This window comes from Anser anser, assembly GCF_964211835.1.
Source record: "Anser anser genome assembly, chromosome: 12".
Classification (NCBI taxonomy): Eukaryota; Metazoa; Chordata; class Aves; order Anseriformes; family Anatidae; genus Anser; species Anser anser.
The window spans coordinates 19,926,514-19,939,176 of record NC_139733.1 but is presented as its reverse complement, the minus strand read 5'-3'; the positions used below and the strand labels follow the sequence as shown (position 1 = coordinate 19,939,176).

The 12,663-nt window shown below is 50.4% G+C and overlaps 1 protein-coding gene across 1 annotated transcript in view; it reads left to right on the top strand.

Moving 5' to 3' along the window:
- Positions 1–1,238: 1,238 nt before the first annotated feature.
- Positions 1,239–12,663, top strand: part of RYBP (RING1 and YY1 binding protein) — a 44,672-nt gene continuing 33,247 nt past the window's right edge. The window contains exons 1-2 of the mRNA XM_083795098.1: positions 1,239–1,482; positions 2,478–2,603. Coding sequence (XP_083651224.1) covers positions 1,451–1,482; positions 2,478–2,603 — 158 coding nt within the window. The 5' untranslated portion in view covers positions 1,239–1,450. The remainder of the gene's footprint in view (positions 1,483–2,477; positions 2,604–12,663) is intronic.

Sequence of the window (12,663 nt, the reverse complement as noted above, 5' to 3'; positions counted from 1 at the left end):
CACTTGTGCAGCTACAAAGAGTTGAACCAACTTTTGTCTTTATTCTTTGCTCTTTGTAAGTTGAGAGAAGGAGGGGGGAAACATGCTCTGCGCCATGTCGGCTCTTGCTTGGATTGTAACGTGAATATTTGGAACTTTCACAAACCAGGAGCCACCTCAGTCCTTCTCCAGCCGTTCTCTCCTGGCCCTTCGACCCCATCTCCTCTCACACAGCTGCTCCAGGGGACACTGAGGGGTTGTGCAGTGAGGGCGACAAGGGCTCATCCTCGACCTGCCACCCCCAGCCACCCCCGGAGCGTTTCTCCAGGCCCACGGGGCAGGCGTAGCGCAGGCCTGGGGCCGAGCTTCTGCAGAAGAGCCACTCTTTGCCGCCTCAGGAGTTTCGCGGACCTGCGGCTTGTGCTTTCTGGTGAAGCGTGCTTATGGATCTGCAATGGATCGATGAGGATGTTGTTGAAAGACTAGGGCAATGCTGTCGAAACGCCTTAAATTCAGAGCAGCCTCTGCTCGGGTTGGTGACTTGACCCAAAGAGAGAAGGGAAGTGGTGCAGGCAGTTGCTGAGGTGCTGGCGGACGCAAAGGAGGCATGTACCCCAGGAACGCGAAGCCCTGAGGCGAGCGGTGCCCCCCTGCCCCTCAGGGCTGCCTGCGGGCACCCTGCGGGCCGCGTCCCGCTCCCCTTCCCGCACGGCAGGAGGAAGCAGGCTCCGGCCTGCCTTCCTCCCCCCGGCCCCTCTGCCCCTTTCACCGCCGAGCGGAGCTGCCCTACACCTCCCCGGGCCGCCCGGCCCCCGGGGCCTTCCCCCTCCCGCGGCGGGGCAGGGGCGGCCTCCCCCTGCTGCGGGCCCCGGGGCGGGGGCGCCTCCGCCCTCAGCCCCGAGCCCCTCGGGGGACGGGCAGGCGGGGAGCGGTCCTGGGGGGAACGAGGGAAGGGAAAGGAAGGGAAGGGGTCGCCTCCGGCTCAAAGAACCCTCCCCGCCGGTGGGGTCCCGGCGCGGGGGGGTGGTTGTGTGCAGCACCCACCCTCCCCAAACCCGAGGGGCACAGCCCCGGCTCCGCAGCCCCCCGGGGCTCCCCGCCGCCCTCGCCCCGGCCCGGGGGTGGGACCCCGCGGCGAGGGGGGCGCCCCCCGCTCCGCTCCGCTCCCCGCCGGGGCTGGCGGCGGGGCCGCCCCCATTGGCCGCGGCGCGGCGGCGAGCTCCGCCCGCCGGAGCGGCGCGGGGAGGAGGAGGAGGAGGAGGAGGAGGAGGGAGAGAGAAGGAGAGGGAGGGAGGGCGCCGGGCTGCGCTGCTAGTCTGGAGCGGAGCCTGGCAGCGGCAGGAGCGGCGGCGCGGGGGTGAGGAGCAGCCGGAGCCCGCTGGCCGCAGGCAGCCCCGTCGCCCTCCCCTCCACCCGCCCGCCCTCCCCCTCGCGGCTTTCTTTGTGCGCAGGGCAGGGGCGGCCCCGATCCATGGTCATGGGCGACAAGAAGAGCCCGACCAGGTGAGAGCGGCGGGGGGCGGCCGGGGCTGGGGTGGGGGGGGGAGGGAGAGAGTCGGGGTAGGGGCCCCTAAGATGGAGGTGAGCGCGGGGAGGGGGCGGCGGGCCGGCGGCTCGGCGCTGCCGGGCGGGGGCCGGCGGCGGGTAGGCCCCTGGCTGGCAGCGGTGTGCGTGCGCTCCGCCGCGGGCGGGCGGCGGCGAGGGGGCGCCTAAGATGGAGGGAGGGCGGGCGGGAGGAGAGGCGGGGGGGCCGCCGCGCCGCCCCGCCAGGTGGGCCAACTCCGCGCCGCCCCGGCCCCGCGGGGTGGCTGCGGGCTCGGAGGGAGGCTCCTAAGATGGAGGGGGAGCGTGGAAGGGCAGCAGCGGGAGGAGGAGGAGAAGTGTTTGTGCCTCCCCGCCGCCGGTGCCAGGGCTGCTGTGGTGTGAGAGCAGCCATGGCGGCTCCGCTCGCACACGCACTCCCGCCCCGCACACTCACTTCTCCCAGACAAAGGGAGATTTAACAAGGTGGAGGCGGCGGGCGGGTGCCGAACACGCCTCCCGGCCTTCAAACTCTTCGCCGCCCGCCCCTCCGAAAAAGGAGGGCGAGGGGGGGACGGCCCCCGCCCCGCCGGCGCTGCCCCCGCCCCAACGGCGGCGGCCCCGGGGCCGGGGGGCACGGGGGGGCCCGGCCCGGCCCGGCTCGGCTCGGCTCGGCAGGGCCCGGCCTGGCCCTCGGGGAGGGCCGGGGCACGGCGCCGCCCCGCACCTCTGCGGGCCCCCGCGGGGCTCCGGCGACCCCCGGTGTGCGGGGGGAGCGGGGCGGGCAGGAGAAGGCGCCGGGCTGGAGGGCTGTGTAATATGGTTTCTAATGTGTGTGTTTTCCTTCTCTCCTCCTCCCCTCTCTCTCTCTCTCTCTCTCTCCTCCTCCTGCTTCTTTTCTCCTCCTCCCCAAACACACGCATACACACACACACACACACACACACACACTTTCCCTCTCCCTCTCCCTCCTCAAGGCCAAAAAGGCAAGCCAAACCTGCAGCCGACGAAGGCTTTTGGGATTGTAGCGTGTGCACCTTTCGGAACAGCGCCGAAGCCTTCAAATGCAGCATCTGCGATGTCAGGAAAGGCACCTCCACAAGGTAATGCCCGCCTTTAAACACGGCTCTCAGCCGTGCCTTTGGTTATGCTGACTTGTTGATTTCCGCCGTTTTCCAGAGCCCCGTTGTTCGTGGCCCCCCCCCCTTCCCCGAGATGTAGTCCCGGCTGTCCCCGTTTAAAATATTGTGGTTTTTAAAAATTCTCTTTCAAGCGCTTAATTAGACCTGGAAAACGCGTTTCATGACTGTGGCAGCGACCTGAATCTTTTTGTTGTTCCGTGCTTTTCTGTTGCTATTGTGAGAAAGACTTCTTAAAAGCTCTGCAGGCAGCCCAAAACGTTCGGGCTGTGTTTTGGGGCCGATGGTTTTCTGTGTTTTGGGGAGAGATCTACCTGTGTTTTCCCCAGGAGTAAAAAATAACTGAGGATTAGGGAGTGAGAAGGGAAACAGCTGAAACCAAGGATGCCACAAGAACAACAACTCCCTTCCTGAGATGTTGATCTCTCTGTCTGTTGTCATCTCAAAGGAATCGGCTTTCGTGGGAATGGTGCGGATTGCTGAAAGCTTTAGCTGTCAGTTCTCTCCGATTGCCTTACGCTGAGTAACTGGAAGTCTTTGCAAGGTTTTGCAGCTGGCGTACAGTGGCTAATTTAATTCCTAAAAACTCTAAATTGCAGTTCTGCAGTTTAATTGGTTCAGAAAGTTCGTTCTGGAAATACCAGTTGGTGCTGAAACAGGCGTGTGGTGGTCTGCTTTTTTTTTTTCTTTCTTCTGATTTGTTCTATGATGTTGTCTTCTGATAAGCTTTTTGTAAATGATGTATGGCCTGAATATGAGTTCACGTTACTCTGTCAAGGAAGCGGTCTGTAAGACCTGCGTTGTGAAAGGTGTCAGTTTTCTTCTTTGAAAGCGTGTTGAGATGTGCGTTGAGATGCTCTCTTGGGCAGGCTGTTCTCGTGACTCGGGTGTCTTGACTTGATTGACAAAGGAGGTTAAAGTGTTTTTGGTTAGTTATTGTTTGCACTGTGCTTTAAACAATGTGAAGTGCCTACATTTTTAATGGGGAGCATGCTTTTGGGCCATGGAAGCGCTCTGAGTTACAGCAATAGAGTTGCAGCACTTCGCTGTGTGTTTCACGATGCATGTTGATTACAAGTATCCCTACACGTTTTACAGAATATGCCAAGGCGTTGAACTTAACTATGCTATTTAAAATTGTTTTACATCATTGAATAAGGTCTGTCTTTCGGGACAGTAGCGTTCTGTACACGCGTAGATCTGATTCTTCACCGGCTTTGTTCAATCTTGTTTTGTCATGCAACTAAACCTTCAAAGCGTGCTTGATTTCTGTGGGTTTCTGTTGTCTTGGCTTCCCCATTGATTCAGGTAAAACACGTTGATCCTGCAGTTGTCTGGTGTTTTACTGTGCTGCTACAGCACAGCGCAGCCTTGCAGTCGCTGAAAGTTCTCACAGCATAATGTCGAGCATGTGCACGGGTGTTTGTAGGAGGAGAGTCTTAATGAGATGTAGGAGTCCACATGGATTGTATCTGCTATCATACCAGATCATTTTCATTTGGCCACCATACTGACATTCATTTTGAGAGCAGAAGGCTTTTTTTCCTCCCTTTTTTTTATGAGAAGTTTCAAAAGGTTTGTTGAGATAGTACGATGTTTTTCTTTTAAAGAGCCCTTAAAAGGGATAGCAATTGATTTCAGGTTAAGAACTGTAGCCTTACTTGCCAGATGTGATCCTCATGTCTAGAACGTCGTACTTCTGCTTAGCTTTTAATAGACTCTTCTGAATGGCTTCTAATTTTAATTCATTTAATTCATCAGCTTTCTATTCATTTTTGCTGCTTTTTAAATTGCTTTTGTTTGTGGAGTTTGAGGGAAAATATTCTAAATATTCAATGGACCATCATGTCTTCTTGCATATTTATATGATTTGCGAATAAATCTAACCGAAAGCAGGAGTGGCTGAATGTTGAGTGAACTTTGTGCGTTGAGAAGACCTGGGAGGTCAGAGCTCTTTGTTGTGGTATTGCTCTGAGTGTCACAGTATGTGAGGTACAAGTCGATGGCTGGGAAATTCATCAGAATTTTTTAATAAGTCACTGGTGGAAGAAAACCTAGTGAGTTATGATTGATAATTTATTACTTCAAATATGAGATGAGCTTGACCTTTGAGTTGTAATTTGACGAGTTGGTGACACCTATCCCCATTTAAAACCACTGTGCTTCATTAAGGCTGGCTTTGGTAACACTTAACAGAAACTTACCAAACTGTCTTTAAAAAAAACAACAAAAACCAACTCAACAGAGTAGTGAAAGAACATTGTAGATGTGATGGGGCAACTGGTTTTCATCAAATTGTAGTGGGAAATCACAGTATGCTCAGTATTTTAATAAGACTTAGTATGACCTACATTCCCCCCCCCGTGAAGTCAGTTATTTGCTGTAGAATTTACTTTGGCGGACAAATATTCTCCTATTTGAGAACTAGTTAGGACGTTAGCTAATTCTTACTGCGCGTGTGTTTTTTTCAGACTTGATACAATCTTTGTGTGGTGTGTGTGGGAGGGGTGGCTAGCAGCCTGCAGAATTTTTGCTTTCTCAGATCCAACTATCCCCTTTCCTTAGGCTCTCAAAAAAAGAGCTTTAGCTACGTACAGTAACTCTTAGAGACGTACCGAATAAAAATCACTGTGGATGCTAAACAGTTAAGCTGCACCTGAATGCTTTTTCAAGGGATTGTTTGTAAATATTTCAGTTAAACTTAAAAAAAAAAAAAAAAGTCAAATCCATCTCAAGAGAATTGAGAGTTTTCAGGCAAAGATTGTATTAAACCTGTAGTACTCAAATACTGAATTTGTTACATGTCGCCAGCACACTTTCCCCAACTCTATTCCTGCTTTTTTATGGTTAAACTTCATTTCTCTGTACTTAGGCAAGTATATCGGGTATGGAGCATCTTGAGTTTTCCTCAAGTTTTCCTCTCAGAGGCTAACAGCAAAGATGCAAGCTGTGTTCAGCACAACATCCAGTTCAGCGAGATGACAATTTAATTGGCTAGCTTGGGAATGAATAATGGTAATGTGCTTGCTGGGGTTTGCAATGATTTTCTTTCCTGGAGGTTTTTGTATTGGTGTAATGGCTCAGGGAGGTGGTGCTAGTCACTGCTTCCACTTGTGTCCTTTGGCTGTCCTGGTGGTTTGCTCTGCTAGAGCCCCCGTTGGTTCCTGAACACAGAGGAAGACTTGAATTAAAACTTCTGCTGGGAATTTTGCTCCACAAACACACGTTCCCTTCCAATACCCATTACTACTCCAGACGTGGAAAGAAATTTTACTTTGGATTTCCTGAGAATGCTGGGGCAGAATTTGGCCTTGCATTTCCTATTAAGGGGAGTCGTAGGTTCCTACGTGAGACCGTCTCTCTGTCTCCTTTTTTTTTCCTAACGGTATTCTTGCTCCTCTTCCCTGCTCTTTCTCTTCTGGTTCACATATGTTGTGTTCCTATGCACTTGTAGCTTTCTCTCTCCTCCCAGGCATGGCTGTGCAGAATGTTTCTGTGTGCTTTAAAGCATCATCATGAAGCAGATTATTCCCCTTTCCCTCTGATTTCTCTCAGATAGTTATTTTCTGCAGTTTTCCGTTTGGTTTAACAGGCAAGCAGTGCGAGGTGGCAGAGCTTCTCTGATGTTAGGTTTTGTCTAACTTGAGGATAAGCACTTTGTTATCTGAGCTTCGTGTCCTTTATAGTGAAGAAACACACTGAAAGTACTCACCAAAAGGTGTGAGAGTAGCAATTAGATACCTGACGTGCAAATTAAGAAGAAAAAAAGGGGACTTTTTAATAGTAAGATAATAAATTGTAGCATAAACGTCTTCTGGAAGGCATACACTTAGTAATAAGCATTTCTGTTGTATTTGTTGCTAATGTCTGTATACCCAAAGTACGTGATTTGGAGGTTGCATGGGGAGATGAACATGTGTTTCGTTGTGGAGTGCTCAAGGAGCGTGCATCCATCCGTAGTGTTTCACTCTTGTGCCGTGCTTTTGAGGGGAGGCCAAGCAGCGTAATTTTAAAATGAATTTTGTTTTGTGTGGAGCAGGTGCCTTGGATGCTGGTCTTCCTTCCTCTTCAGTTCTTCAGAAAATTCCTTTGCACGTCTGCAGTATCTAAGCTAGCACCTTGAAGGACATCAGCTGCTCTCCGTGTCACCAGCGCAAGTACTCTTGTTCTGTACCCAGGCTGGGCTGACCAGAATAGACACCAGATAGTCCTGCTATTCCTGGAATGAGGAATCAGGCTTACGAGCCCAGCCTCTGCAGAGCTAATATGTGCCCTGCTTATTTGCCGTCTATTAGCAGGACCCTTCTAAAAATACGTGCTGGTGTGTCGTCGTGGTGTAGATTAGAAGCAAAGTGGTTTTCATTCAGTTCTTTAAAGTTAAGTGTCTTTCACCTGCGTTAGGCGGGGTTTTATTTTTGCATCAGGGCTGTTCTTTTGAGTGGGCTGTATCTACAAAAATGGAGTAGGGGACTTCTAGAAAGAGCTGTTGGGGAAGGGAAGTTGGTGCTCTTCTCTAGAACATTAGCTTTACTTACTGGCCGTTAAGGACCATGTGTAAATTGTCTCTGCTTTTCCCGTTGAAGCTAAATGGCAGCTGGGTCGTAAGGGAGCTGAGCGAGGTCTGTCCCAGCCCGGAGCCGTGCGGGTGCCCCCTGGGCCATCTGGGTCTGGAGGCTGAGTCTGCTCGGGGACTGCTTGGCTGGTAATGGATGAGAGCAACGTAATCGTGCCTCGGTCACTTGGAGTGCTGGGATTCACAATAGGCGTTTGCTAAATGTTCGACCGCGTGTAGGGAGCTCTTCAGACCACGGTTTTCTCAATTCTTGTTTACCAGCGCTGTCTAAAACTAGTTGGCTCTTACTCGCTGAATTTGTAGAGGAAGAGTACTTTTGCTAAGTTTGGCAAACCCGGTGTGGCACGGGAGCTAAGAATAGGAGCCTTCTGCGAATCTTGCATACAATCAGCCCTTCACAAGCAGAAAATGCTGATTGTTCCCAGCCAGACCTGAATTCTGAGGCTGTGCTTTGACGATACACTGTTTGACTTCATGACTTATATTGTCAGACCCGAAATGCATCAGCCATGAGCCATTATAAGCTGTCCGCTGGTACAGATTCATGGTATGCTTTTTTAACCAGCATAGCCTTAGTCTGTAAGACTTCATCTGAGCGGATGAAGCTATTCAGCTTCAGATCTGGTGTTATCTGTCATACTGGTGCAGGCAGAAAGCTGGCATAGGATCAGTCTCTTGTGCTTTGGCTGCTGGAAGGAGTACGAGTTGTGTCCTGATTTGCTCTTTGCTGGTGTTTGGGTCTGGCATTGATGATCTCATTACCACAAATGTGTTTTTTTCTCTTGGGCCTCAGCACCTCTGGGGAATCGTTCTGAGCAGGGAGGATCCTCTGCATTGATGTGGAGTGTCTTGGGATGGCTCCTGGTCTAGCTTCCAGCTTTGGGTACCTGAAATGCTGTAGGTGACGAGCATAGCAGGGCTGTGTTGGCTGCTGTGACTCTTCTGCCACGTTTTGGTCCTGAAGATTGTGGTAAGGCATGCTGACTGCACCTACCGTGGTCCTTTTGTACTAGGGAAAGAAAAAAATATGTTTAATAGCATAGTAAAATGCTCGGTGTGGATAAGGTGCGTTACAGTTTTCATGTAGGTTACACGTTCGGGTTAAATGATCGCAGGTGGGAGGATTTAAAGCTCCGTCCCCTGTTTCCAGTGGAGACAGTCTAAAGGTCTAATTGATAAACCGTGGCGCTGAGTGTGTTAATCTGTCATCGATAGTACGCAGCGTGGATATTATTCATTTTCTCCTTCCTCCATAGACTGCTTTTTTTGGAGACGGGAATCTAAATCAAAGTGTGCATGCGCGTGTGGGAGGCGAGGGCACGCAACTTTCTGCTGGAGCCGGGAACAGCCATCGCGCCCGGTGGGACGCGGGCCTCGCTCCCTGCAGGTCCTCGTGGGCCGAGGAATGCAGCGCGGCTTTCTCTGCGTGCCTTTCTCAAACCCACCGGATCGTTTCGTGCTCCGGGCAGCTGGCTGCGGAAAGGCTGGTCCAGCTGCAAGATCGGCGTGTGCGTCTCGTGCCCTGATGCGGGTCCGTCAAAGAGCTGGGACCTCGCACGACCTGGGAATAGGAACGTTTTTGTACAGCATCGCCCCGAGGAGTAGCTGCAAGGAGGGAAGTGGTGGATGCGAGGAGCAGTTCTCCGTGGACACGCTCGGCTCACGCATGATCTGACTTACTGTCGTGTGCTGCATATTAACGTTGCCCAACAACCCCAAGTGCTGTGGGGCTCTGTTTTGGCTGAATTATTAGGTCTCTGAAAACAATGCCTGTGACCCGAGACCCCGGAGGGATGAAAGGTGTCAGGGAACGTGCTGTGGGCCGGATGAATTATTTTGGTTGTCTCTATCCAGGCTTTGCGCTCGGGTACCTCTGCCGTAACTCCAGGCCGGTTCGCTGCTGGTTATCAATCAGGTGTCGCTTGTGCTCTGGCTACTGCAAGGCCCCCTCCGCTTCAGGACTGTGAATTACTCACACAGCTTCACTGGTGATGCTTCTGCGTGTGGGGCTGCTCCTTTCCTCCCTGCCTCCCCAGGCCTGAAGGAGCAGGCTTCTTCCAGGGTCCCTCAGTGAGAATCAAAGCAGTTCGTGTTGCTTGTGGGATGTCCCGCCTGCACGCAACGGTGGCAGCGGGGTAAAAAATAGGATTTGCAGCGTGCTCCTGTGTTCGTTAGGTGAAGGACGCAATCTCAGTGTTCTTTGTTACGCCTGTGTCTTTTTGGCCGTGTAATTCTTCCTACCAGGAAACCCACTGACCTATTTTGTGGGCTTTCAGATGGTTCTGTAGGTTAGTGGGTTTTAATTCCACAATGTAGGTCACTTGCAAGGTGTGCTGGCGTTTCGTAACACGCAGCTCTGACCTGAAATAAGACTCACACAAACTACAGATGTGGCTGTGTCTTGCAGCAGCACTTCACATCTCTTCGCACTCCCCTTCTTCCCAAGGCAAAAGGAGAAATTTGGGCATTTTTGCTCAAATACTCGTATCCTGAATATTCATCCCTACCATAAGCAGGTGTCCAGAATTAGATGGTATAACAGAAAGGAGGTGAAAATGCCTGTTTCGCTTATGTAAGTCCCTTTTGCAGGTTACATCTGCTAACTACAGTGATTTTCCTGTATATCAACCACAGCTCAATTCACTCTTTTTTATTATGTCTGGAGGTATGACCAAATCCTCAGCACTGTTCTTCCCATAAGCCAGCTATTAATTAGGAACGTGTCCTTTGGAGAAGACTGCTAATTGATACGCCAACAAATTCACTGTCTTATAAACACTGGGAAAATTGTAATTCTGTGTGGCTCAACTAAAAGGAGGAAAAGCTTCATTTCTTGCTGGCCTAGAGTGTTTTGTTTGACTGCTCACTAACTCGGTATCTTCAGAGGTGGATCTTAACTCCTTAAAAGAAATGAAATCAACCGGATAAGATCGGACCCCGTTTGAGTTTAACAGTGTTTTATTATTGAAGGTGCTGCCCGTGTTTCTGAAAGTGAAAAGTAAACCCACGGTTACTCTTCTGTTAACAAGCAGTACTGGATTTACATGAGGAAAAGGGGTTGTGCGGATTTGAGGTTCAGATCCTGAAACCAGGAGGCCTGATCTGGAGAAGTATGGTGTCTTGCTTGGGGCGCTGATCTGTGATTGCAGAGTAACAGTCTGTGCTGCGAGGGTCAGAACAGTAAAATGTGAAATTAGGTACCGCAGAAGCAGAAGTCTTCTGACTTTTAAATGGATTTTAACTTTGGCTGATGTACATTTTGAACCTCCATCGTTGAGCGCTTTGCTGAGAGCTGGGCTGTTCCGTGTTTAAGCACAGCGCGTGCTTTTTGTCAGTTGCGATACGGAGGTGCCAACTTCCAGAAGTCCAACTTAGGGCTTGGGTATCTCCAGGAGTTCCAGAAACTCCAGCGTGAGGATCTTATCAGACTTGTTGGAGTCCCTTTAGGGGTAAGTGAGGAATAAATATTTAGATGTGTTTTTCTTTAGATGTGTTTTCTGAAGCAGATTGTTCGTTGGGATTTCAGAGTTGTGATGGATTGCGTGTAACGTGCAGAGGTGCTAAGTGAGACAAAATGTCTTGCCTGAGATAAAGCTGCCTGCTTCAGATTTATATTGTTGGGCAGACAAACGCGAGACTGATTATAATCAGAAATTTTTCCTCAGCTAAATTATTTTTGTGCAGGTGGAGCGATGTCTGGGTAATTCATGTGCAATTTAACGTAGTCAAATCGCAGAAGTGGACCTACGATGTGGGAGGACTGTGTTAGAAACTCGATCAGAACGTTTTTGGACGGGGTTTAGTGCCCGTGTCCTGTTCCTGCTGCAGAACGTGCAGCATTTCTGAAATCACAGGGGTAGTGCATAATCGAATAGATCCCTCCTTTTCCTTTTTTCCATGTTATTACCAATGTAGTAGATAAATGAGAAAGATCTGTATGTGCTCACTTCCGTTTGCAGGTGTCAGTGGGGATAATACCGCATTAGTGTCATGTGAGCCTGTGTCCGAGGAGCTGGAACTCACCTCTTCGCAAATCAGGTAGCTAAATACCCTCCAGGTTCCCTTCTTTGGTCTGCGTGGCTGTATTCGCCGTCTGTGTTTTTGCTTGACCAAGTAAATTATGCCTGTAGTAGGTGTTTCATTCCTCTTTTTAAAAATAAACAGAAAACCCAACACCACCAAAAGACCTGGATTAGCATAAGGACATAAATCTTTCTTGTCCTGGTTGAACAAAGCGTACATATATATGTCGGGGTTGCTGGAAACGTGTGTTTCTGCGGAAACATTTGGCTCTAATTGTGTGCCTTGGAGCTCTTATTCTGAAAGCGCTTCCACCGTTTTCCCGAAGTGGTACGAGCACTTTCTCTTCCCGAGATGAGATTTCAATAAAGGAGGCAATACATTGATGGACGATGGCCCCGTGATGGAGTCAATCAGCCGGTGCAGTCATTTGTCTCCTGGGGATAGCAGGGTAGAGCACATCATTAGCATCGGCAGGAGAGGCTCTCCTCTGTGATGCTAATCCAGCCAGGGAGCTCGCTGGTGCCTGTTTGCTGCTATTACTGAGTTATTACAGGTGCCGTATGGAGAAGGGAGGGGAAACAGCCATTGCCAGTTGTTATCTGCAGCAGGCACGGGTGTGTGATTCAGCCTAACAAAAATATTAAATACGCCTTATGAGGTGTTTCCAGTTCAGCATGTTATTAGCTATAGGGAAACCTACAGCAGATAAAACTTTGTCGTAAAGATTGAGACTTATTTGGGGGGGAATTATGTGCATCTTGTTGTTCTTACACACCTGTTCTGAAGGAACTGTAGGACTGGGGTTCTGCTTTTGTCTAAGAAGTGAAGTATAGAAGGAGCAAGAAGGACATTTTAAAAAGTTACTGGGTTTTGTCTTTTGCCTCACTGCAGTAGGAAGATAAAGCAGGACTAATTTATCTGCTTCAGGTGCATCTTCTGCAGCGAGACTTGTGTTGTCAGTGAGAGTGGTACTTTACGATTCGATCACGTGTAAGCAGCACACGCGATATTTGAAGTTATGGTGTAAAATTGTCAACATCCCCGACGTGGAACAGCTGAGTGCCCGTAAAGCTTTATCGTGTCGCCAAGGAGTTGTAGCCTGCGTAACTCTGGTAATCTTGTCCAGTGAGAAATGATCGCTGGAAAATTGCCAGCAATTCAGGCGGCTGCAACTGGAATGGACTTCTTCGGTGAATAGAGCCAGGCTCCTAAAAGCTCCTCTCCTCGGTTATTTATTTATTTCTATTATAATCGGTGGCACAAATTGTTGGCGGTTTTTCCAGTGGTTTATAAACCCTAAAACGTCTTTGGAAAAAAGTAGCTGCGTGGGATTTCTCCCACCCTCAGAAGTGCGAAGAAAACGTCAGAGGAGGAGCGTGCCAGCACCTTTAGCGCTGAGCACAGCTGCGAGATGTGCTCTGGTAGGGG